The sequence below is a fragment of the Ceratocystis lukuohia genome (assembly GCF_044167205.1).
Source record: "Ceratocystis lukuohia strain C4212 chromosome Unknown Supercontig6_pilon, whole genome shotgun sequence".
NCBI lineage: Eukaryota > Fungi > Ascomycota > Sordariomycetes > Microascales > Ceratocystidaceae > Ceratocystis > Ceratocystis lukuohia.
The window spans coordinates 1,571,245-1,595,642 of NW_027263525.1; the positions used below are offsets into that span (position 1 = coordinate 1,571,245).

The following is a 24,398-nucleotide window of genomic DNA, read 5'->3' on the forward strand; positions in this document are numbered from 1 at the left end:
ACTGATGCTAGGGTTTCAGGAGCGAGCCAGCAGTAAATAGGGTTATAAGAGAGACCTTATGGAACTGAATCCAGCTTGGAGACAGGAAAGAACAGAACTTGGTGATTTAGGCAGTTCCAGTCGTCTCTGAACTATAAAAAACAAATTTCAAGACTGAGGCTTACGTGGGTGGAAATTAACACAAGGCTTTGACTGTGAAATTATCACCAGCTACTCACGTTAATTCCCTGTTTAACTTTTTCAGCCTTGTGAGCTGTTCTCATCTTTCCTTGCTGCGTTCGAAGACCTAGCTGTATACCTTTTTTTTTCTTTCTTTTTCTCTTTCGTAACAGACTCTAAAGCAAAATTGACTTGTCGCTTGCTTCATGTCTTTTTCATGGTTTAAAAGCGTTATTTAATCTTGCACGTTTGCACAGTAATGCTCCTGGCTTCAATCTTTTATGGTACTTGAATTTCCGTGACACGGCTCGTCTTCCATCTATTTTTTTTTATCCCACTGCTCTCGAAAACTCGAAGCCGCGTCGCATCTTCGACTTTAAAGCTTTGTTCTTTGCTAGATTAAAAATACAAACCAGCCCAGTCGCGACTCGTCTAGTTCGACAAGCTCTTCGCTATCCCGCCCCATCACGAACTATTTTTCCGCATCATCTACTCTCCGTTCCACACACATAAAAACATCGCGCAATGGCTCCGCGGACCAAAAAAGCATCGGTCGGCGCTGCTCTAACCGAGTCCTCGGCCTCAGGCAATGGTGCCATCCCGCATCCGCTGCCGCCGTCCGTAGAGGAAGCATACCGACGAAAATGCCGCTATCTGCGGCACCGCACCAACGAAATCGAAGAGGTCAACGATAGCGGCCGTTTGCGCCTTGCTCGCCTTAAACGCCAGGTCGAGAAGCTGCGTCTGGAACGGGCTTTTCTGTTGGAGCAGATGGCTAAGAGAACGAGTACAAATGTTGAGGACTCAGATGGAAGCCCTAGTCCACCGCCGACAGTACGTCTACACTTCTCTCCTCAAGTTTTGGTGCGCAGTCTTTTTAGACATTTCCACGGCCCTTTCTCCGCCCTTGTCTCTAGCTTTCTAATAATGCCATTTTCCTGCACTGGCCCAGCTATCACTGCTTCATCTAGTTTGTCAAATTATGCGTACTGACATATTTATTTTCTCTCTTTGCTTATAGCCTAAAGAAAAGCCCCTGCGCCTTAAGCGTGGCCATCGCAAGCCCTCTATTGCTGATGACGGCCCCGGGGCCGCAGTAAACGGCACTGCACCCGCATCTCCAACAGCCGATAATAAGACAAACGGCACCAAGCCTGACGCCGAAACCGATGCCGACCTAGGATCTATTCCCGCCAATGCTTTTGAGGTGTACTGCTCGTCCATGCGACAAAACCTCACAGCCGATAACATCGACAAGCCTGATTTCAACATTGAGGATGAGCTAGAGCGTGGTTGGAAGGACTTACCCCACGAGCTGCGCGAGGATTACCAGGAGAAGTACGAGCTTCTTCTCAAGGAGGCCGAGAAGAATCAGGGCCAGAAAAAGCACAAGGCTGCTGGATCTGGCACAAGTGTCGCCGCTAGAGGGAAACAAGGCAAGCCGGCGTCAATAAACGGAAAGGCTATCGAAGGCGACAAGGAGAAGGAAGGTGCAAATGCCGACCCTGAGGCTGACGAAGATACTAAGAAACCCGACATTAAGGCTGATGCAGATGTGGATGATATTGATGCAGATACCGAGTCTAAGAGTGAGGCTAAGGTATCCGAGGGTGAAGCTGAGGCTGAGGTTGATGTTGCAGAAGATGAGGATGAGGACGTTGAGATGGCCGACGGCCCGGATACGCGCCCTGCGTCGCCTAAGAACGACTAAGAACGGCGTTTTCTTGAAAGTGTCCTGGGCGAATGTCCGGGGGGGGGGGGGGGAAGATGAATTTTCTCTTTATTTATTCAGTTTGTGTTTTCCTCTTTTCTTTTTTTGTTTTTTGTTTTCTTGTCTCTAAACGCCGGCCCTTTATTTGCTTTCGTGGCCGTGCTTCTTCTAGACCTATTGGGATGTCTGTTTGGCATGTTTTTATGTGAAGGGATTGTTTAATGTGTTTTTCTTTTCTTTGGTTCTTGTCACTGTAAGAATTTGAATTTTAATGATTGAATTCTGCGATGTTGTATGTGGGTATGTAAAAAAAAAAAAGAGAAAAAAACGACGAGTGCATGGCAGAGCTAGGATCATGATATCAAGAAGCGAAAGCAAACCGGAAGAGCAAGACACGGGCAAGACACAGGCGCATAGACCGTGCCGCTATATACTTATTCTGGAGATACATATAAATCAACAATGATGTTGATCGTAGCCACGACCACCTCCATGGCGACAAGGATGATGACTATGACACGACAGTTAGTTAGTACGTGTAACAAGACGGCGGTATGCAGACTAGCAAAGGGACACATACCAATCCACTCTAGCATTTCGCCGTGGCCGTGGGACAGTTGTTCCTTGAGAACTGCTAGTAGGTCCGCAATAACATCCAACCTGTCGGTGAGAACGTTTAAGCGTTGGTCCAGCTCAAGGTACTCACGAACGGCCTGGTACACTGGCTCAAGATGAGGCTCTGTCCAAAACAGCTCAGGCGTGTCAAGCACAGAGCCGGTCAGGTGAATGCCAATGCGCAGGTTGAACAGGTCGGCGATGGCCATGTTTATTTGTTTCCTCGATAGGTCGATCTTGCCGGTTAGGGCGATTTGGGAGGGAATATCTTTGCATTCTTCAATTGCAAGGCCCACGAGGTCTTCGAAAAGAGACGTCTAGAGGGGGTTAGCTTCATCACGATCCTCAGAGACCTGGTACGTACTTGAACACTTTGCGCTAGCGCATGCGAGATGGCCAGTTTGATCATGTAGTTTTGACGGTCGCGCAGCGTAATGAAGTCGTTGTATATGCGTGCTTGGTACTCATTGGTGTAGTAGAAATTGAATAGCTCTAGTTGTATAGCATCTTTGCTGCGTGGGTCGATCTCGAACTTGGCTATTTCCTTCAAGAAGCGCTTTTCGTCAATCTCCGACATGCCCCATATGACAACAACGCCATACTCAAAGACAAAGACCTCGGGCGTGTGCACTTTGGTGTCGAGCGTTGGCGTGTCATCGATGGCCAAGTCATCGCAATGTTCTGGGCTAAGATTCAATAGGTCGGTACGATTATAGTTGCCGTCCATATCGCTGCCTGTGCTGTGCCGACGCTCGTATGCCTGTACCGGGTCATCGGGATGTTGTATATAGTGGTCGTTGGCAGGGCCGTGGCCATGAGCGGTTGTCGAGGAGTAGGAGACCTCATCTATCAGATGCGTGTATGAATAAGGGGAATATATGCACTCGTCAAAGAACTTGGGGTTGCCGCCTCGCTTTTTTTTGCCCTTGAGGAAACGCAAGATAGACTCCATATTGAAGTGCTCGGCCGTACTGTAGGCTGTCACACGGGGCAGTCTATTGCGATCGGCCTTGCCGAGTCGCGCTGCATCACGACGGGCTGTTGGGTCTTTGATGCGAGTGTACTGTGAGTAGACGTCTCTGCCGCTCTCGTAGTCCTGGTCACCATCGTCAACTTCGGGGTTGGGCAAGATCTTGAGTTTTTGCGCGTTCTTGGTCGTGCGTTGTGGGCCAATCTTGGGAACGGGAGCACTTGGTGGTACGAGAGCTGAGGAGGCCGGCGAAGTGCCCGATGGTGTACTGCTATTGCGGCGACGAAGTTTGCTGTTGAGATTGAGCGCCGCCATGACAGGCGCACCGCCGAGACCGTGTGGCGATTGTGAGGAGGGGCGTGGGCGCTGGCGGCGATGTTCTAAAGCTTCGACTTCAAAGGTGCGTGTGACAGGATTAGGGTCGAAACTGACGGTGCGGGTTTGTTTGCTGGAATGATGGGGGGCGATGTTGGCTTCGGGGGTTGTCAGAGACGACGAGGATGATGGTGGAGGATCCTGGGACGAAGGTGGGCTTTGGAGGGAGTGTAGCAGAGGACTACGCTCACTGGCCGATGATGGGTCGGTGCTCATATTGAAAGAGGCTGTGAAGCTGGCAGTCGGGTCGAGCGGCGTGGGTTGAGAAGTCGAGAGAGATGTAACCCTGGGGGGCAATGTACGGGAGGACAAGGTTAGGGACTGTTGATTGTGGGTGTTATGGATATTTATGCGATAGAAACAATTATTGAGATGATCGACAAGAATAAATCCTGCGAATGGATTTTGAGGGTACTAAAGCAAAGGCAAGAAAGCAAAAACTAGTACGAAGAATCACGGAAGAAAAGAAAGATGAGTGCAAAATCTTGTAGTTTACGATAAAACTTTTAATTTATCTGAGGGAAAAAGAAAATAAAGATAAATAAAAAGTTTCATGATAAAATTTATAAATTCATACGGCAGGGCGTCCCAGCCTTTTTACTGGCTTCTTTGGAGTTCAGCTATAAATACCCGTGTCTCCACCCTAGCAGTTGCTTCCGTCAATTAAGCCGTTGCTGCACAGAATCAATATTCCCTCCTGCTGCTTTAGGAAGTTGCTCGGTTTAGTTGCACCATACTAATAGGGTTCTGCCGACAAGTTCCACTCTATGCTCTGTAATAACTAACTACGCAAGTAGGGTTTCTTTCTTGCTCTTTCCCTAAATGCACCTGATGATTACGTCTCACTGAGCCTAAACTCAACACCTTAGAAAATTTGTGATTCTTTTTATTATCCCGAGTAACCCGATATCTGGGTTACCACACTGCGCGCTGCAATCCGCAACTCATCAAGCACATCCGAATGAATTACGATTAAACGGGGAAAGAGCTCTTGAACTATTGGGGGGGGGGGGGGGGAGGTTGGCATGATAACTGTGAGATGGTGACTGGTATGTTGGACGACCCGAACCTGAAAAATGCCATCTGAATCGTGGATGCCTGAGATGGGCGTGGCGTGGATCGGCAATGTCTAGTTATTTTCATTGCTACGCCCTCGGCCGACAAGTAAACCGTGTGAAGTTGCAGCTAGCCAGATATCGAAGAAATTCGGTCTGATACGAGCGAAAGGCTATGATTCGGATGCACCTTGACCTGATCTAATGGATGGCTCTGGTTTATCCAAAACTTTCTGGAATGAATATCTTCAAGTAGCGCATTTTGTATAGACTGAAGTCGCTTCCACCTGACTTGATTCTTTATAGGTGAATGTTGGAACATATCTCTCAGTCGGAAGATGCACAGCTCTGTGGGGGGATCGGCTAATACCTTGGCTATATGTCGATCTATCACTTTGGAAGAGATAATACCATCGCCATGGCTTGGACAAGGGGAGTGTAAAAAGGCCATTGGCTTCGTGGGTCCTGTCTTTGGCTTTCCGTGATAACAATTACGCAAGCTCATTTGGCAATTGGTGCTGTAGTGATAATAAGGACTTCGATGTCAAGATTTAACATGCTGTAGTAGGAGAAAGCATTATAGAACATTTGAGACATCGCCAGAAATGGCCTCCCCTTCCCTTCTACTCATGTGAGAACAGCGCCAAAGTTGCTTGGCAGCAGGCTTTTCTACGAGCCCCCATATCTAGCCCTACGGATGGCTTAATGAGACGGCGATCTGACTGGGGAGAGCCAATCTGAATCAAGCCGAAGCTAAGAGAGAAAGCAAATTGAAACGCTTGTCCACAAGTTTTGAAGGACTGCAAAAAATGTGTAGCAGCAGTAACACTCTCAAATATCAAGCATAGGTTAGCATTAGGGTCCTGCGGTAAGACAGTCCAAATCTAGGATGCATTATCTATAGCGATTTGCGCTGCGCATTGCTCTATTTTTGAGCAAATTAAAAGCCTCCTGCGTTTCTATGTTTGCTAGAGTATCGAACTGCCTAGGAAAATAGCGGTAGACGGTCTGAGTACTGAGATGGGGGTAGTTGTCGTCGTGTTTTGGCGGTAGTATCTAGATCCGCTAGCTTGTACGGAACGTGGGAAGCTTGGTTGAAGCTTTGAAGCTAGATTTACGTACTTGTAATACATGTAAAGTGCTGCTTCGTGATCTGGAGATTTGGTTATTTTTCTAGATCATCCATAAATAATGTATGTACAGCATCTATATCTACTTGGCGACTAGTGAATGCTTTATCATGCATGATTGCTTAGATAACGAGAAGCTACCCGTGAGTCTCTAGTGTAGGGTAGCTTATATACCAATTGAGCATTCCACTGAAAATACTAAGCCAGCGCGTCAAAATATTGATCTGCTGAGAAGCCAGTTTGATTATACGGGAAAATTGACAAGTCTAGTTAGTGCTACCTACGACGTAGCAGGTGCCAAATGCCATGATGTAAATCCTTACAAGTAACAAGTTGCTAGACTAAGATAGAAAGCAATGCTTGGGCATAGGCCACTGAGCTGTCCTATCAATCCGCTTTCCCTAGACTAGCTAGTATGGTTATGTTCCTAGGGCAATATCCGGGAGTACTGAAGTAGTCGGTTACATGGCGTTTAGTGATACACACTTCAAAGTAGCAACCGAAGAACACTAGGTGGGTTATTGGGGCTTGCTTGCAATTTGAGGCGACCAATATTACCAAAGGCTGTTTTCTATTGTGTACGAAGGCACAAGACTTTCTGAGATGTTTTGTACAATGTATGTAAATGTATAAATGACGGTGCGATGTCGAGTGTATGATATAATAATATGTGGGGCACAGCATGCGGTGCTATGGTATAGAAAGCTGCCGATCATGTGGAGCTCTGAAACAAACCATATCATGGATGAGCAAGCACAAGTATGATTAGTTCCCTTGACCATCATTTCTGCGTTGCCCATGAGCATTTGATTATGTAGAAAAGCTTCCAAAAAATAGAGCTGCGTGCTAAATCAAGAAAATGGATCTTGAATCCTCTCTTCAGAGCTTCAAGCCCAATGAGTCTAACAAACAATCGCCAGGGAAGTAAGTGAGCCATATCATTGGGCGATCGATTATCATATGACGCTTTGTATCGGAAGTATTCGTGAGAATAGCTAGCCATGGTAGTCCGTCCTGTTGTTGTTGGTGTCACCTTTCTTCTAGTACTAAGATTAGGAACAAGTTTAAGGTTAGGTTGGTTTCACAGCTGCCAGCTGTCTGCCAGCTGCCTTTGTTTCACAGAGCCGGAATTTTTTTTTCGACGTCACTGTATTAGGTTTGGCAGCCCACCTTGGAAACTCCCATCGAACCCTAGGCCTATTAATTACCTGTATAGCACCCAGAACAGACAAACATGCTTTCAGCACTTCTGCGGCCAGTGTGCCCAAAGTGCACGTTGCCTATAGCCATATCTACTCGTCTATCGGCTGCTACCTTCCTACCCGGTGTTAGTTCTACTACCATTGTTGCGGGCTCTACCCGTGGCTATGCCTTCGGTCGCCGGACTGTGCCCTCGCGCATGGTCCTGTCCAAGACCGTCGATCGCCCACCTATGAAGGCTGGCAAAATGAACAAACGTATGGTCGAAGGCCCCTTTGGCAGTATGAACCAGACTGTTGCCAGGTTGCCGTCCAAAGCCGCTCGCGTAGAGAGACACCGGCGACAGGATGATGAGCGTCATGAGCGAAAGCAACGCGAGTATTTTCGCCGGGATGACCGCAAGGCGCTCAAAATGCAACAGTCGCTATCTACCATGCCGTACAGCCGGCGCAATGACATCAAAGATAGAATGGTAAGGTTTGAATCGTTCGACCAATTCGACCTGCTACCCCAGGTTCGCTCGGCCATTTTTTCAGATGCGTTACGGGGTCTGGTTGATATCAAGCCCACACCGGCGCAGAGACTTGCTATCCCGGCTATACTGTCCCAGAGCAAGGCTAAGACTCGGAGAGAGTACTTGATTGCTGCGGAGACTGGATCGGGCAAGACACTTGCTTATCTGGTCCCTGCTATTAATGCGCTCAAGATTGCCGAAAGCGAAGACCCGGAAATCGCAGACTACAAAGAACGGCAGCGCGTTGCCACAGAGAGCGTCAAGGATAACAAATCGGCGGCTCCTTTTGATGAGCCACATCCCACCATGGCCCGGCCCAAGGTCGTTGTGCTTGTTCCCACAGCAGAGCTTGTCGATCAGGTTGGCAATGTGGCCAAGACCCTTGCCCACGAAGCCAAGTTTAAAACAGAAAAGCTCTCGTCGCAACTGAGCCCCCTTGTTATCCATAGGAATTTATACTCCCCCCGTGGAGTCGACCTCATCGTTACCACTCCGCATCTACTCGCGTCTATCGTTAAATCAGACCCCAATGTACTTGCTCGCGTCACTGATCTCATCATCGACGAGGCGGATTCCTTGTTTGACCGGTCATTTACACCTGTCACCACTACTATCCTAGAAAAGTCGCTTCCTTCAGTTAAGCGACTAGTCGTCTGCTCGGCCACCATTCCTAAGCGCCTAGATAAGTACCTCGGTGAACATTATCCCGATATGATCCGAATTACTACACCCAATCTGCACGCCATCCCTCGCCGCGTACAGCTAGGTGTTATCGACGTTTCACGTGATCCCTACCGAAACAATAAGGACCTTGCCTGTGCCGACGCCATCTACAGCATTGGCCGAGATGCCATGCGGAATCAAGACACCGGGGGCGCTACTTCCAAGGACGGCGCGCATGAAGTACGGCGAATCATGGTATTTGTCAATGAGCGTGAAAAGACGGAAGAATTGGCTGAATATCTCAAGTCCAAGGGAATTAAGGCCGTGGCACTGAATCGTGATACGCTGGAGCAGCGCTATCAAGCTGAGGCTCTAAATGAATTCACCACCTCTAAACCCATTCGGATACCGGAAAGCCTGACTGGCATCAAGCCCGGAAAGTCTTTACCAAATGTAAAGGTTATAGTAGCCACTGATCTCATGTCTCGCGGCATTGACACGGTTGCCGTGCGTCACGTCATCCTTTACGACGTGCCACATACTACTATTGACTTCGTCCATCGCCTAGGCCGTGCTGGTCGGATGGGTCGCCGTGGCCGTGGTGTTGTCCTTGTCGGCAACGATGACCGCAAGGATGTAGTGGCGGAAGTAAAGAACAGTATGTTTATGGGCCAAGCTCTTATTTGATTGCTTACTTGTATTTGTATTTTTGTGTGCACTTGGAATAGTGGGCCGGGCACTTGTACGATATTTGGGTTTTTCTTTGGTGTCGCAGATTAGTCTAGAATTGAACTACATTTTAAGAGGTTCTGTATTTCCATGCTTGAGCGCTTGAACGAGAACAGTCTTGGATAGGACAAATTGAATGTTGGCTGCATCATCACGATTGATAAGATAACAGCACTATTACATGAGAAAGTGGGGCTGGCAGCAAAAGCACACAAAGTACAGGAACGCGTCTGAAGCATTTGAGACGCGCTATGTTAAGATTAAGATAGCTTTAACGCGTTTCTACCAAAACAGGCCAGGCTGCCAAGTCTCAAGGTTGGGTCAGGTCAGCTCAAGCTTCTATTTTTTTATGTGGCGGATTTTCCCTTCGGTTTCTTCCTATATCTTATTTATTACATAACACCACTTCACTATTTAAGTGCATTATGGCCTGCTAAAGCTCCTCACCGAATTGGTTTTTGCTCGACTCGGTGTCTCCTTCACTACTATAGTCCTCTTCTACATGTTGTTCCACTCTTAGCGTCACATTCTCTCTTTCTCCCTCTCTTTCACCCCATACATACAAATATACACACACCATGCCTCGCCCGACTCGAACACGCCGCATGCGCGGAGCCCCGACTGCTGAAGCTCCGCACCCCACCCGAAAATCTCCTGTCCCAGTCGAAAAAGCCGCTGCCTCATCCGGTGTATCATCGCGCCTTGGAAGCATCAGTAGTGACATCTATGGTGCTACTCCGCCTCCCGTAGTTGACCCTAAACCCAATGAAACACAAGATGCCGAGCCAGAACTAGCGACAACAGAAACTAAGACTCAACGATCTACCCGTAGTAGTGTAGGCAATGCAAATTTACAACTAGAAGTGCAACAAAGGTCACACCCTCGTCGGCAATTTCAGGCTGGTACAAGGTCAACGGCACAACAAAATGAGCCACCATCTGTACGCCGAGGCCGCACCTCACGGCGTGATACATCAGGCGTAGATCTCAACGACAAGGTGTTTGACGATTTGGACTCGGATCTAGGCGACCTCGATGTAGACCTAGATATTGACGACACCGAACTCGATTCTGAGCAAGTAGCTGTTTCTGCAAATACATCGACAATAAGCGTCAGTCAGTTCAAGCGGCGCGGGCGCTCGCGCAAGCCAAGCTTTGCCGGCAGTACGTCTGGCCTTATACGGCCAAGCAGTCGCGGCGCTGGTAACTCCTCGACAATCGCATCTACGTTCAATATCGGCTTATTCCGTCGGCGGGCGCGCGAACCAAGTATTCTTGGTGCAAATCGACGACGAGCCAATTCTGTAGCCACAGACAATTCAGATGTTGGCACAGATGTTGGCACAGATATGGAATGCGACAATGGCGATCCGGTGGCAGATGACGATGCAGAGGATATGGCCGACTTTAAGCCAGATGCGATATCGACGCCCCTAAATAAACGCCGAAGCACGCGTCATCAATCACCTAGTATTCTTGCATCGGCGACTAGGCCATCTACCGTTCCGCAAAAACGCAAGAGCTCAGGATCACACCTGGGGAATCTACAAGCTGAAAAGGCCCCGCGCCTTGAGGACGAGTCTGGAGTTGGACCAGAGGACGAACTTGAGGAAAGCATCGAAAAGGAAACAACACCTACCCTTGATGTCCAAGAAAAACTTGAAGTCGAGGTCGAAGTTCCAGCCTCTGCGCCTCTCCCAGAGGCAAGTCCAGAGATAGAGGTTCCTGCTTCCCACCCGCCCCCAACCATAGCTGAGTCGTCAGCCCCAATACAAGCTATCGCAGAGTCTTCAGCACCCATAGCACCAATGGAAGTTGATGCCAATGACGATTCCCTGAGCGATATTACCTCTGATGAGGAGTCGTTGCCCTCGCCTCTTGCTCCCCATAGAACTACGGCGGCTCGACCCACCACTCCAGTCTACAACGAAACAGACATGGCACCACCTATGAGTAGTAGCTCAGATACGGGCTCTCCTGTAGCCTGGCCCCCCATCCGCGATGTTGCCCGTCGTCGTCGTATCGCCGCTCCGACAACCCCAATCCGAGCACGTGAAGGATTTCATGGTCACGTAGACAGTGGCGGGTCATCCCCATTATCCTCACCGCCGTCCCTCACTCATTCACCCAACTATGCGCCTACGCGCCAGGCCAAGGGCAAATCCCGCCATACACACAAACCCCCACCACCCAAGGTTCTGACCGCTGAGCTCCAGACACTTCTTCCCCAACGCCGTACGCGCACGCAGCACTCTAATGTGCACGAGCCAGAGCCAAACAACGACGAGGACGAGCTGTCTCGTCCGGCTCGGCGCAAGGGCACTGGCCGACCGCCTAGCAGAAGCAATGCAGCATCTTCTGGCCCGACCCCAACTACCCCTGCCCCAGCTGCACCCGTGACTACATTGGCCCAGCGGAAACGCATGCAATTCGAGCCATCACGGCGCATCAGCCGGACATACGGCACGAGAAATGCGCACACCTCAGTGCCGCACGGCGATGGTGAAGAAGATGTCGTAAGCATACCAGATGGGGAAGCGCATGCAGAATACGAGGGAGAAAATGCGGAACGGAGCACGTTCCAGCCACTGCCAGACGATACCTTTACACAAGACGATGCCACTAGCTCGGGTTCTACGTCAAACGGCAAGTCGTCAGAGTTAAAGCAGGCAGTAAAAAAGTTCAAAGAAGTGGATCGGTGGGAGATGGAGTTTGAGGAGGTTACAGAGCCTGAGTCACCACCAAATGCACGGTAGTTTCCAGGAGTTGTTACTAGTGGAGGACCGGTTCTTTATATTCTATGTCTAATGCCCCTTCTCCACCATCATCAGTGTTGTCTAGAGTGCGATGAGTACTACGATTTGGGAGAAGTAAAACCCTCGTGTCATTTCAGGAACTCTTCGGAACTGATTGATTATGCCTGTATACAGCTTCATATGGTTAATCAATACGCATAGTTTACGCAAAAAAAGAGAAAATAAAGAGATGAGAAATCCAAGAAAAACGCCGTTGCCCAATATACCCAAACCCAACGCTTGTTATTATTGCTATCATCGACCTTTGCAATCTTCGCCTGTTATTTTATGTCGTTACCCTATCTCTTTGATCGCCACTCACACTTTTATTTCTTGAGGTTTACCTCGTCAAGTTTACCGTCGATCGGCTTCATCAATGAGGCGATAATGTTGGAGTCACGTAGAGACATGGTAATCTCATCCGGCAACCGTCCAGATCTCAGCAATGACTACGTCGCCATGTCAGAAATATACGTCTAAATCCCGGGTATGTGGGTTTTGAAGGCAGCTTACCTGTTTAACGGAGTCAAAGGGCGCCTCATTGATGGTGTACTCTCGGATAACCTTGTCTGTTTCAAAGTCTACGTAAACCCGTGTATCACGGATACGCACCAGAACGTTGTCTAAACGCATGAACAGTCTAGCCAGAAGAAGCATGCGCTTCTCATGCACTCGTACCTTGACGCTGTAGAGCGAAATGCCATTATCGTCCAACTCGCTTTCATAGAGTACCACATCCTCGAAGAACAATATCGGGTCTCTGCGCTTCAGCAGCTCCAGAGGAATCAGGGTCTTGCCCTCCTGCATCATAGCAGCAGATTTGGCATCCAACGTCCCGCTATACGGCGTAGTGTACGACCAATCGTAGGGCTTAACGACCTCATGTACATGGGAATTGCTTGTCTCACGTGACGATGACCAATCGCGCGCATACGACACCTGCAGCATATTCTTAGCTGTCTTTTCAACGCCATTCAAAGCATCGAAAGCGTTGAACTCGATGCTCCATCCAGATGGCACGTGCTCAATGGCCACCATATTATCGCCAAAGATCATCTCGGGCACAGGGATCCGCAACTTGGCTTCCATTTCACTGATGGGCCCGGCCTTGGATATAGGCAGTTTACGTGTGGAGATGCGAAAGTTGCCCTGTGTATGAGTGGTGGTCGATGCAGAGCCTCGGCCTGGCGTTGGGAACTTGGTATCCATGGGGTTTGAAAGGGTAGTCATGATCTCGGAGGCGGCGGGCGGAAGTCTGGTCGGCTCGAACAGAGATAGTGGCAGTAGGCTTTGCGTTTATCGTGTATATTCTATGCAAGTATAGAGTAAGAGATCCGAGATAAAGACAACATGCAGACTGTATAATTACAAGTATGGTTCATTTGGCTTGCTTCTGCAAGATTAGGTTGAGCAAGGTGGGGCACTTTAGCTTGAGGTGGGGTGATCTCACCGATGTTCACCGAGGGTTGGTATAATAAAGCGCTAACAGGTAAGAGCAAGCATGCGACACGGCTCGACAAACATCAGGTGGGATTTCAGGGTAACTGATGTGGGACAGATCTTCGTCTACATGCAGTGCAAAGATGCCACTTACTTCAGCAGCTACGTGCTGGGTTTAACCCTAACAATTCTCCATAGCCCTTGCTGCCGTTGCTAGGCCAACACTACTGGTCAAAAACCCACGTATTATCCCTGTTTAGAGAAACCAGGGTGTCTCAGGATTTCTTCTTTGTGATGAGCAAACACGATGGAACATTTTGCCTGTGCTTGTTGGCTTTCAGCTTTATAGGCGCAGAATCCAGCGACTGGTTGGAAATTCCATTTTATTTTTTTTCATTAATGTTTACGATTCTGTCCCTCAAACTTCACATGATATCCATTATCCATCCGTTTGTTGCTGTCACGAGCTAGAAGTAATTACTGTTTTTGTTCCTACCTTTCTGCCGCTGCTTCCGCTATCCATTCATTTGCTCTGTCTCTGTACCTTTACCGCCTTTAGATCTGGCTTCAGTTATATTCCCTCCCACACCAAAAAAAAGCGTTTAATACGACCCAACAGCCTTCCCATCACCTTTGTTTCTCCATTCCAAATCCATCCTCGTCATGACTACTCGCACGCTGGAAACGCGTTTCGAGCGCATGTCGGTGCATGACGAGAATGCCGACAGTTATAGCAAGGGCAAGGTGAGTAGTGAGATAAGAACCCACTGAGAATAGACCCCCGCTACCAGCCCATCATATTTGTGGCTAAGCGACGTCTGCAAAGAAAAAAAACAACAACACTAAAATCAAGAAAAGCCCGCATAAAACTGACTCTCCTACTTTGCCCTCGGCTCGCTGCTAGACCATGGCCTCGCAAGCTAAAGCTACACGACCAACACTTGTGAAGGTTGCACTCCAATCGCAGACCACCAACTCGCACCAAAACTCACAATGGAAACCTTCGGCCTCCACCGCCTCTGTAGCCAACTCACCGCTACGAAAGACCACTGCATCTACAGCAGGGGCCTCTGCTAAAGCCGCCGAGCGAGAAAGAGAGAGAGAACGAGAGAGAGAACGAGATCGAGATCGCGAACGAGATCGGTTACGAGAAAGCGATCGAGACCATCGCCAGGATGCCGCTGAAGCTGAACGCCGCTCTCTAACCATGGTTGAGCAACCGGCTGTCCCGAAGCAGTTCCATCTAGGCATGTTTGAAATTGGTCGACCGCTAGGCAAGGGAAAATTCGGTCGTGTTTATCTTGCCCGCGAGCGCACCAGCGGCTTCATTTGCGCTCTCAAGGTGTTGCACAAGGCTGAGTTGCAGGTCGGCTGCGGAGTGGAGAAACAAGTTCGCCGTGAGATTGAAATCCAGAGCAATCTACGCCACCCCAACATCCTCAAGCTCTACGGCCACTTTCATGACAGCAAGCGGGTGTTTCTCATTCTGGAATTCGCTGGCAAGGGCGAGCTCTACAAACATCTCCGCAAAGAGCGGAGGTTTCCCGAATGGAAGGCCGCACATTATGTCTCACAAATGGCCTCAGCCCTGTCCTATCTACATCGGAAGCATGTCATTCACCGCGATATCAAGCCCGAAAACATTCTTATGGGTATCCACGGCGAAATCAAGATCTCTGACTTTGGTTGGAGCGTCCATGCCCCTAACAGCCGCAGACGGACAATGTGTGGTACACTCGACTATCTGCCACCAGAGATGATTAAGCCAGGAAGCGCGGACAATTCATACAATGAAAAGATCGACTTATGGGGCTTGGGTGTGCTAACTTATGAATTCCTGGTGGGTGAGGCGCCGTTTGAAGATACACAAATCATGACCCATAGACGAATTCTGAAGTGTGATATGACGGTTCCCTCGTGGGTCAGTCCAGAGGCTAAAGACCTCATCAAAAAGGTGAGAATTTTCCCAGAAACCGATCGTCCGAGTTAGTTGCTAACACAACATGCAGCTACTGGTCTTGGATCCCGAGCGTCGTCTACCATTAGACCAGGTCCAAGTGCATCCTTGGATCATCAAGCATTGCGTCAAGGGTGAGCGAGCGGCTATGCGCGAAGCTTCACGATGATGATATCTGTGCGGGATGGCCAAATTGGACCAGCTCATATGGAATCAATTCAAACAGGCCTACAACGTACGAGCTAAAGGTATATAAATTACCCGTGGAGCATGACATCCTAAGGCCTACCGCGCCCTACACTTTTGTCACGCATCCCATATACATAAAGTTCCACATATGCTAGTTCATGAGCACTGGCGCGACACCTAGGGTCATCTCGGTCCTACGTATGATTCATTCTTTTATGACGCGGCATTTGGCCTATATATGAGCCAACTAGTCTGATGCACGGAGAGTAACAGTCTTCAATTTCCTCAATTCTATTGTTCACTGAGTCGTTTACAGTTTGCTTGTTTGCCACATAGTCACATCGCTTGCCTTGAATATCAAGAATTTTCCGTGAAAATGAATAAGAACTTTGCCCATCCCATGCTGCTTATGCTGTTATATAACCTAGACTACAAGAAGGAGAACAACTGAGTGCATGAGGAACGACACATTAATATAGTACACGGCCTCAAGCGGAGCCTAAGAAAAAAAACTGTGGTCTTGGGGACCAGGAACCATCGCCTATCTATAAACCTCGTCAAACGGGCGGGTATCTGAAAAGCAGGAGTCCCAGACCTCGTTGACTACCTTAGAGGCCTGTGCTTTATCCTTGCACTTGGCTCTAGCCATGACAGACTGTATTGCTCGATCGCGCACGCAGTTCTGGAACTGTGCAGAAAGACTCCAGTTGCCTCGTGTGAAAAACTCTCTCGTCCATCTACACTCGCCGCTTAGCATGGAAGCGCGAATCTAAAGCCAATTTACTCTTTGTTAGCCAGTATCCGGTGTTATAGTAGCACAGCGGAGCAACCTACCTCTGTACAGGCTGCGTGGCGCAAGTTGTTCTCTGCATCCATTTTCCACCGCAGGTGATCCCATGCGTGTACCATCTCGTGTGCCAGTGTATCTTCCATGTGCTTTTTATTGCGCACCTCATTTGCACAAATAAGAATGCCGTGGTCCGGACTAAACCCGCCGCCAATGCGATGTATGCTGCCATCGTCAGTCATGCGTGTTGGGCAACGCCGGCAGATTATGTTGCGCTCATCTAGCTCGCCGTGCAACATGCCAATCTTCTGCTGCATGAAGCGAACTATCGGCGAAAACTTGAACATCCAGTCACGATACTCCTCGCATCGCGCACAATCACGTGCCTCGTTAGCAATGTAACGGCTTTCGCGGTAGTGTACAATACCCTCAGGTGTCATCCGCCCCGTACATGCCCGAAATAAATTCTCGTACCAGGCTAGGGTTGGGTCAAACCCGGTGCGCTTGGGATCATTGGTGAGAGTCTTTGGAACACTAGTGCTGCTGGGGGGTTCAAGGAAGACGAAGAGTCTGACATGGCTGTCATGAAGAAAGAGGAAGTAGGTAGCTAGGGGAAGCAAAAGGATATAACCATAGACTTTTTAAAAAGAAAAAACTATGTAATATTGAATAATAGGTAGTAGTAATAGCGTTGGTTTCATGATCATTGTGGAGCCTTTCGTACTTGAAGTTGCTGACTTAGGTCGCACCAAAAATCTAGACATAAATAAAGTGGAGTACCACCAAGGGTTTAGTTTGATACCTGGGTTAGAATATGAGACCAAGGCATATCTTGCGTGAGGAAAGCCTCATTGTCCACCATCCTTAAACACGGACTACCGATTTCTGCAAAATGAGCGAAGACACAAGCGCACGATCACTCGCAGACCTGCTGCAGTTTGCCAAAGACTACGCCTCCAAGGAAGTTGACCTCTACGATGTTCTCAAAATCGACACCACGACCAACGACAAAGACGTGCACCGTGCTTGGCGTCGGCAAAACCTCAAGTACCACCCGGATAAGACCCGCGAAAAATTCGATCCGGTGATCTACGAGCTCGTTGGCCGTGCCAAAGACATCCTAACCGAGCCTGCCGCACGTAAAGCTTATGACGATGCCCGCGACGCGCTTTCCAAACGCCGTGCCGAACGAGACGCCCTCAACCAGAGTCGACGTAAGTTGATTGACGAGCTAGAAGCAGCTGAAAACGCAGCAAAGCTCAAGCGCGATTCTGACGAGGCGAAACGTGTCGAGCTGGAACGCGAACGCATGCGCATGCAGGCTGAGGCCGAGGAGCACGAATTCGCCGAACGTCAGGCCGAACGGGCCGAGCGCGACCAACGCAGAAAGGACATCGACTCGCTAGAAGAGCAAGAGGCTGCCTTGCTGCGTAAGCTGCAAGAAAAGAAGGAGCGACGAGCGGCCAAGAAGAGTGCTGCTACGTCGGAGGCGGCTAGTGCGGAGGCATCTGGGTCGGATGCGAAGCTGGCTGACGCCAAAGTGAAGGCCAAGAAAAAGAGCAAGAAGCCTAGCTCGTATTTCTTTACGCGGGATCCAACGCTTAGCTACGAAGAAAAGGTCACTGGTGTGTTGAGCAAAATGCGCGAGGCACAGAAGCTGCGCGATGCGGCGGCAGTATAGAGTCGGGATGTGGATTCGTAGCGTTGCATTGCTGCATGACATCCACCGTTAAAGAGTCATTTCATACATGGTTGATTGCTGTCAATGCATTCGTCATATTTGATTTATTGGTAGAGGCTATCTGGAACTTGACCATTCTATTTACCCGTCAAGTTCAACACCCGTGCGGCAGTGTCTCCCATTATGGCCGATTGCGCCCCTGGGCTCGCTGCTAGGGCTATTGCCTCAGCATTCAGACTGACACTTTCCCACTCGCCCTGAGGATCTGTCTTGAGAGGAGGAAAAAAAGGATGATCAGTGCCAAACATGACCCGACCAGGGCCACTGGCGTCAACAGCAGCTTTTAGTCCCACGGGGGAGTAAACTACCGCGTCCAGATATATCTGCTCCCTCAAAACCGTCCATAATGACCGCCGACCTGGGCCGGTCTTGTTGGTAGCAGCAAGATATCCGTCGTGCATAATGCAGCTCTCGATTCGTCCTGCCAAAAAGGGCAGTGTGCCACCGCTATGGGCTAGAATCATCTGTAAGTCGGGTACAGCATCGAACACACCGGCAAGGAACATCCGCGTTACTGCAATCGTAGTTTCCATCGGGAAACCCATGGCCAGCGGGAGTACATGTCCATACTCAGCACTAGCCTTAGGGCCCCACATCTCGTTTGGGAGGCCGTAATGTGGGTGTAGAAACACGGGCAGCTTGTTTTGGGCTAGCTGCGAAAAAATGGGCAGTATTTTGGGATCGTCCAGACCAGAACCAAGACCTGAAGTGCCCAGGATGACGCCACGACAATAGTCCAACGTCTTTAGCTCAGTTATGGCTTCTAGCAACTGGTCGATGGGTGCCGTTAGAGGCAACGTTGCGAAGAAATACAGGCGACCAGGATGCGCCGCACACATTTGGCTAAACTCAACATTAGTAGCACGAGTCTGAGGTGCAGCATTTTCTGGTTCCAGAAAGTCGCACCACGGGTTTGCAAGGGAAATGACGCTGATGTCAATCTTGTGTGTGTTCATGAAGTGCAATTTTTGTTCCAAAGATGCATAGTGTGATGTTAAAGGTCGGCCAGGCAGTCCAACGGCAGCGTCCTTGCCAGCCTTTTCCAGGTTTTCGATTTCAGCCTCGAGGAGAATCAGGCGAGGCTCATTAGCACCAGGAAACGAACGCACAAGAGGGATGGTGGTCCGTTTCTCTAGCATGGAAAGGTATGAGGGAGGGTACATGTGAGTGTGGATATCCACAACGGGCGAGGTGTTTGTGGCCATTGTTTCCGGTAACCGATATTGTAGTAGCCACTAAGGTTGAGACTGAAATTGAAGCTGGGCTGGGGCTAGAGACGGGGTTAGGGCTTGAGTTGGAACTCGGTTTGATAATATCCCAAGACTGAGATAAAGATCAATAGAGGGTGGGCGAGGCTAAGAGCTTGAAGCTATAGTGGTGATGCCTAAAGACAGTAGTTAGAAACAATAAAATAAGATATAGCAAACACGTGACCACCCCGTTCAGCCTTTTTGGGTCGCCTACCCTTTGGAGTGAGGTCCTCTTTCCTTCCAAACAGCTTAGTACCCCGCCTTCCAACACTTGGTTCCACGATTAGGAAGTTTCCTGCCCATTGTTTCTTTTGCCATGAAGACTCACCAATAAGAATGTAGGGAATAGATAAGCCATGGGTGGGTTCTACAAGAGCTAGCCAGGATTGGCTGCAGCTCCCCCATTGTAGAACAACTTGGTCTCATAAAAGGGAGGAACGACATTCGTTCCTTCCAAAACTGTGGTATAACCGATACCCAAAATAACTGATCTACTTTGCTGTTGATAAGCCCAATTATAATAATAGCCGTAGTCCTGCCCGATAAATAGCAGCCACAAAGCTTTTTAAGCCGATATGTTTTAGCAACTTCTCTTACTATTCCTCTATTTTTTTATATTCCCCGCTTCTTCATCGCTGGTTTCCACCCGTGCTAAAGGTTTCTCCTTGTTAAAGACTCTATCACGATGGCCCAAAACGCTGTTAGCGAGGATGGCCTTGTCATCCCGGTTAGAGCACCCCGCTTTGGCTTTTTCTTCACGCATCTAACTAACATGTTGTTAAGCTTATCGATTTCTCTGGCTTCCTTGACGGCTGCGAAGTCGATCGCAAGGAAACAGCCAAGGCCATTCTTGAGGGCTTCCAGACTGCTGGGTTTATCTACTTGAAGAATATTCCTATCTCAGCTGAGTCTAGAGCTACTGCTTTTTCTATGTCGTCTCATTTCTTCACCCTTCCTGAAGAGGACAAGCTAGCTCTCAGTTGGACAACCCCCGCAGCTAATCGAGGTTACTCGGCTTTTGGCCGCGAGAAGACATCGTTGCTGACGGACAAGGCCGAGATTGATGCCTTGCGTAACACTACCCCCGACATCAAGGAAAGCCTGGAAATCGGCCGTGAGGGCGAAGAAGGTCACCCAAACCTCTGGCCCGATGAGCAGGGAACAGGGCTAGAAGGCTTTAGGGCTAAGATGACAAGCTTTTTTAGTGAGTGCAAGCAGTTATACATCGAAATCATGCGCGCTATCGGCATCGGCATGGGTTTAGACGACAAGTACTTCGACCCCTATGTGGACAAGGGAGATAACACTCTTCGTCTGCTTCATTACCCGCCCGTCAAGGCCGATGCCTTCAAGACAGCTGTGCGGGCAGGCCACCATAGTGATTACGGATCTATTACGATGTAAGTATAGCCTAACCTAAGTCAAACTTGACAGCAACACGTCGCATGGTATAACAGGAGGCAATGCTGATAATGTCTATGTATTCGCTCTACGTCTACAGCTTGTTCCAGGACGACAGAGGTGGCCTGCAGATTTGCAGCCCTAATGGCAGGTTCATCGACGCTACACCTATTGAGAACACTGTAGTCATTAACGCCGGTGATTTTCTGGCTCGTTGGAGTAACGACACTATCAAGAGCACTGTGCATCGTGTCGTTGAGCCGCCCATCAAAAGCGCCGAGTACCCTGCCCGCTATTCCATCGCGTAAGTCTCCTAGCTACAGGAAAGAAAAGAAAAGAACGCAAGAGACACAAAGGAACACAAGGCTGATTGTGCTACCATACAGCTACTTCTGCAACCCCAACTTCGACAGTGATATCGAGGCTCTTCCAGGCACGTATGCGACAGAGTCTGAGAAGAAGTACGGTCTTCTCAACAGCGGACAATACATAACCAAGCGCCTTGCCGATACTTACTAGCCATATAGGGTTATAGCTTTATCTTAGGGTTATCAAGGGTCTCATCAACAAGCACAAGAGTAGCATCAAGCGCATATGTAAATTTGCTCTGTATTTAACCAGTAACATGCACCCAACAATAAAGAACAAGATGAAGCAAAAAACCCTTTTGCTTTGCTTTATTCACGGTTTTAAGGTAGCCCTTTTATCCACCAAATCCCCCGGCCGTAGCTTTGCTCGCTAACAGGCAATCACTATTTATACGCTATTAGGGGGACGAGAGCACCTTTGGCGAGGATTACAGATTCACAAAGGTGCTACGAGACATTGTAGCTGCCGAGCTACCGGATGTCAACATCGAAACCCTTGTTTACCCTCGATATGAGACCCGAGGAAACCTCGGCGAGTGTGTAGGTCGGTTTCGCGACTGGTGAGTTTGCATCTATTTCACCTGTATGTGCATGTTCACTGTGCGATATTATATGAATTCTGTTAGATTGACATGGCTTCATTTACTCAGGCTACAAGAAAAAGTGATTGATCTAGAAGTCGATGCCGGCACTCAGTCGCCTACTATCGATCCCTCGGTCCATACCATCCTCGTCGGCCATTCCATGGGCGGGATTGTAGCTGCCGAGACCGTCATCGCCCTAACATCAGACATACCCATCCTTCCTACTTCCAGCACCGATTCAAACGCGGCCAGTACTTCCGATGCCACTGGCTGCACAACTGGAGCTACCGATGCTAGTGTCCCATTCTCTAATGGTCTCATGTTCCCCTACGTGCAAGGCGTGCTTGCCTTCGATACGCCGTTTCTTGGGCTGTCGCCCGGGATTATCGCCCATGGAGCTGAAGAGAAATACATGACTGCCTCATCTGTTGCCGGCCAGTTGAGCGACTTCTGGTCGCGTAATGCGCCTGCTGCTGCAAGCGCTGCAAGTGCAAGTAATGTCGCCTCAGGCCAATCTGCGAGTGCCGCTACTACGGCTACTGCCGCCGCAGCTACTGCGGCTGCTGCTGCCACCGGCTCATCGCGTTGGGGTACTTGGGGCAAGCTTGCTATTGCAGCCGGCGGTGCCGCGGTAGTTGCAGCTGGTGCAGGGGCGGCTTGGTATAACCGCGACAACATCTCATCAGGCATCGGATGGGTCGGCTCTCATTTAGAATTTGTCGGCGTGCTGGGGAAGCCTGAAGAGCTACGCAAGCGTGTGGCATATATGGTACGCCTGCAGAAGGAACAAGGAACGGGATTCGTGAACATGTATACGCTACTCGGCAACGGTGCGGCCAAGGCAAACTATGCGTCGCTGTTGTATAGTCAAGACCGCACCTTCTGTGTGCTCCCTACAGGCAATGCGCCCAGCGGGACGTGGAGAGCAGTCAGGAACAATAAGGCCGGCGACGAGATCACGGCTCATATAAGTAAGTTTTCATGCAAAAATAGGGTATTTTAGTGGGTTAGTTAGGCCGTGAACGAGAAGGGGCATCAGGGAAATCTCGTGGAGGCACAGAAGCTAACTGCTAAACTACAGACATGTTTGAGTCAAGCAAAAACTCAGGATATGATGACTTGGTGGTGGCGGCTAGTGATTATATTGCGGCCATGGTCAAAACAACAGACTGGTACAAGTTGGCTGGGCAAAAAGCAATAAAATCTGCATCCGAATCATTGATATAAGGGCAGAGGAGGCTTTTTCTTTTCCAAGATTACTACTGATACAAAGAGATGGCATTATTTTGAATGTGTATATGTATGCACATAGTCCCTGAGATAAAGTACAAGTGGCCGCAGAGATGTCGGCCATCTAGCCACGAATAATTGATGTCAATATCGACACTAGTATTCGTGTATTCGTAGTAGTCGGTGGTAGAGCACCCTATTCGTTCTTGATATCGGCCTGTGCTAGACGAGCAAGCACCTTCTTACGCTGCGACATCATGTGGGTGTAGAGGATGTACGAGCCTAGGAGATTGAAGACACCAGAGTCAGTAAACAGCCAGGCAACGATATTAGTGCAGAAATGCCCTTAGACACATGCAGGTATAAAGGGCAAGCAAACTAACCAGGGACATAAATAGCCAGAATCGCATAGTATACAGCCGGCGGCACAGGCCCAATAGCACGTGCTGGCACAATAGCATCCTTGATCATGGAGCACTCGCTGAGAATGCCAATAGGGTACAGCACATAGAAAGTGCTGTAACGCAGCCAGACGACAAATGACGGCTCGGAGCCGAGCAGCGACATGACAAAATATCCGTAGCGAATGACCTCAGTGGCACTCCAGGCCAGCAGCATGGTTGAGTATGGCAGGTTGCGGGCCAGGAAAGGGTACAGGTCAACGACTCCCCAGACGAGGAGGATGCGCGAGGCCACCTGCATAAGGGTAGTCAGAGGTGAAGTGCGGACGATACCTGCAGCGAGATAGCTCGTTAGTATGTGGCCAGTTAGCCAATCAAGAAGAGGTACGCACCCGTTATCGCATGCACAACTTCCATCAGTGCCAGAGTCTGTGTCCATTTGGTCCACTCGCCAGCGGCCGAATAAACAAATACCGGACCGCGCATTCCCAGGGTTGCAGCAACACGACCCAACACAGTCATCCAAGCAACCAGCGATGCCAAGTTATACGCAACCAAATACGTTGTCTTGAGTGGGCCATTCTTCCGCACAGAGCGGCTGGCAGAAGCGGCGGATCGGGCCATTGTAGGAAAGAGCGGGTTTTTGGACAGTTGATTCGTCTAGTTGGTCCGCCAAAGAGGGGTCAAGATCTAGATAAACAAATTTCTATCGGCAAGGTTCTTCTTCTAAGGCGGGATAAGGTCGGGGAGGGGGGAGGAGACCTTAAGGGAAGAGATAAATAAGAATGGTAAATATTTTTTTTCTTGATCCAGTAAAGGAAAGAGCAGCTTCTCACGTGACAAATTGCAAAAGATCGGCAGGTAGTAAACAAAAAAGGAAACCACGAAGCAAAATAGCAGAATGAAAAGAAGAGAAGTTGAAAAACAAGAGTAAAAAAGTAAAGCTTCTCCCCGTTTCACTTGAGCTCCTAGAAAAGCTCATCTGCAGCCTGTGATTGGCCAGTGCTGACCAGCACAGCTTCGTTCTCGGCCTTCCCTATCATAGTATGTATTACAACCAGTCATGCCACGGCTTCACTTTGTGGATTATGCAAATCAGCTATAGCCATACATATACTAATTGGACGACAATAG

The 24,398-nt window shown here is 49.2% G+C and overlaps 10 protein-coding genes across 10 annotated transcripts; 6 read left to right on the top strand and 4 right to left on the bottom strand.

Annotated features, from left to right (window-relative positions):
• Positions 1-684: 684 nt before the first annotated feature.
• On the top strand, positions 685-1,870 carry HOO65_060364 (hmg box protein; the record flags this gene model as incomplete). Its single annotated transcript, XM_071003942.1, has 2 exons — positions 685-993; positions 1,181-1,870. The coding sequence occupies 2 exons, from the start codon at positions 685-687 to the stop codon at positions 1,868-1,870; spliced, it is 999 nt and encodes a 332-aa protein (XP_070857714.1).
• A 434-nt stretch (positions 1,871-2,304) lies between these two features.
• Positions 2,305-4,046, bottom strand: HOO65_060365 (Sporulation protein RMD1; the record flags this gene model as incomplete). Its single annotated transcript, XM_071003818.1, has 3 exons — positions 2,305-2,381; positions 2,451-2,802; positions 2,850-4,046. The coding sequence occupies 3 exons, from the start codon at positions 4,044-4,046 to the stop codon at positions 2,305-2,307; spliced, it is 1,626 nt and encodes a 541-aa protein (XP_070857715.1).
• Positions 4,047-7,249: 3,203 nt separating this feature from the next.
• On the top strand, positions 7,250-9,079 carry HOO65_060366 (DEAD/DEAH box helicase; the record flags this gene model as incomplete). Its single annotated transcript, XM_071001115.1, has 1 exon — positions 7,250-9,079. One exon carries the CDS (start codon positions 7,250-7,252, stop codon positions 9,077-9,079), a length of 1,830 nt encoding a protein of 609 aa, XP_070857716.1.
• A 620-nt stretch (positions 9,080-9,699) lies between these two features.
• HOO65_060367 (ATP-dependent RNA helicase mrh-4 mitochondrial) lies at positions 9,700-11,877 on the top strand (the record flags this gene model as incomplete). Its single annotated transcript, XM_071001116.1, has 1 exon — positions 9,700-11,877. The coding sequence occupies one exon, from the start codon at positions 9,700-9,702 to the stop codon at positions 11,875-11,877; it is 2,178 nt and encodes a 725-aa protein (XP_070857717.1).
• A 365-nt stretch (positions 11,878-12,242) lies between these two features.
• On the bottom strand, positions 12,243-13,146 carry HOO65_060368 (TIP41-like protein; the record flags this gene model as incomplete). Its single annotated transcript, XM_071004013.1, has 2 exons — positions 12,243-12,365; positions 12,430-13,146. The coding sequence occupies 2 exons, from the start codon at positions 13,144-13,146 to the stop codon at positions 12,243-12,245; spliced, it is 840 nt and encodes a 279-aa protein (XP_070857718.1).
• Positions 13,147-14,263: 1,117 nt separating this feature from the next.
• On the top strand, positions 14,264-15,482 carry HOO65_060369 (Serine/threonine-protein kinase ark1; the record flags this gene model as incomplete). Its single annotated transcript, XM_071003934.1, has 2 exons — positions 14,264-15,310; positions 15,366-15,482. 2 exons carry the CDS (start codon positions 14,264-14,266, stop codon positions 15,480-15,482), a joined length of 1,164 nt encoding a protein of 387 aa, XP_070857719.1.
• Positions 15,483-17,181: 1,699 nt separating this feature from the next.
• HOO65_060370 (Pre-mRNA-splicing factor cwf23) lies at positions 17,182-17,970 on the top strand (the record flags this gene model as incomplete). The annotated part of the gene is made up of 1 exon (XM_071001117.1): positions 17,182-17,970. One exon carries the CDS (start codon positions 17,182-17,184, stop codon positions 17,968-17,970), a length of 789 nt encoding a protein of 262 aa, XP_070857720.1.
• Positions 17,971-18,107: 137 nt separating this feature from the next.
• On the bottom strand, positions 18,108-19,235 carry HOO65_060371 (2-amino-3-carboxymuconate-6-semialdehyde decarboxylase; the record flags this gene model as incomplete). The annotated part of the gene is made up of 1 exon (XM_071001118.1): positions 18,108-19,235. The coding sequence occupies one exon, from the start codon at positions 19,233-19,235 to the stop codon at positions 18,108-18,110; it is 1,128 nt and encodes a 375-aa protein (XP_070857721.1).
• Positions 19,236-19,965: 730 nt separating this feature from the next.
• HOO65_060372 (uncharacterized protein) lies at positions 19,966-22,860 on the top strand (the record flags this gene model as incomplete). Its single annotated transcript, XM_071003670.1, has 7 exons — positions 19,966-20,007; positions 20,064-20,680; positions 20,782-20,985; positions 21,068-21,142; positions 21,484-21,609; positions 21,700-22,604; positions 22,715-22,860. The coding sequence occupies 7 exons, from the start codon at positions 19,966-19,968 to the stop codon at positions 22,858-22,860; spliced, it is 2,115 nt and encodes a 704-aa protein (XP_070857722.1).
• Positions 22,861-23,059: 199 nt separating this feature from the next.
• On the bottom strand, positions 23,060-23,888 carry HOO65_060373 (protein tyrosine phosphatase; the record flags this gene model as incomplete). Its single annotated transcript, XM_071004028.1, has 3 exons — positions 23,060-23,145; positions 23,247-23,597; positions 23,657-23,888. The coding sequence occupies 3 exons, from the start codon at positions 23,886-23,888 to the stop codon at positions 23,060-23,062; spliced, it is 669 nt and encodes a 222-aa protein (XP_070857723.1).
• Positions 23,889-24,398: the final 510 nt, after the last annotated feature.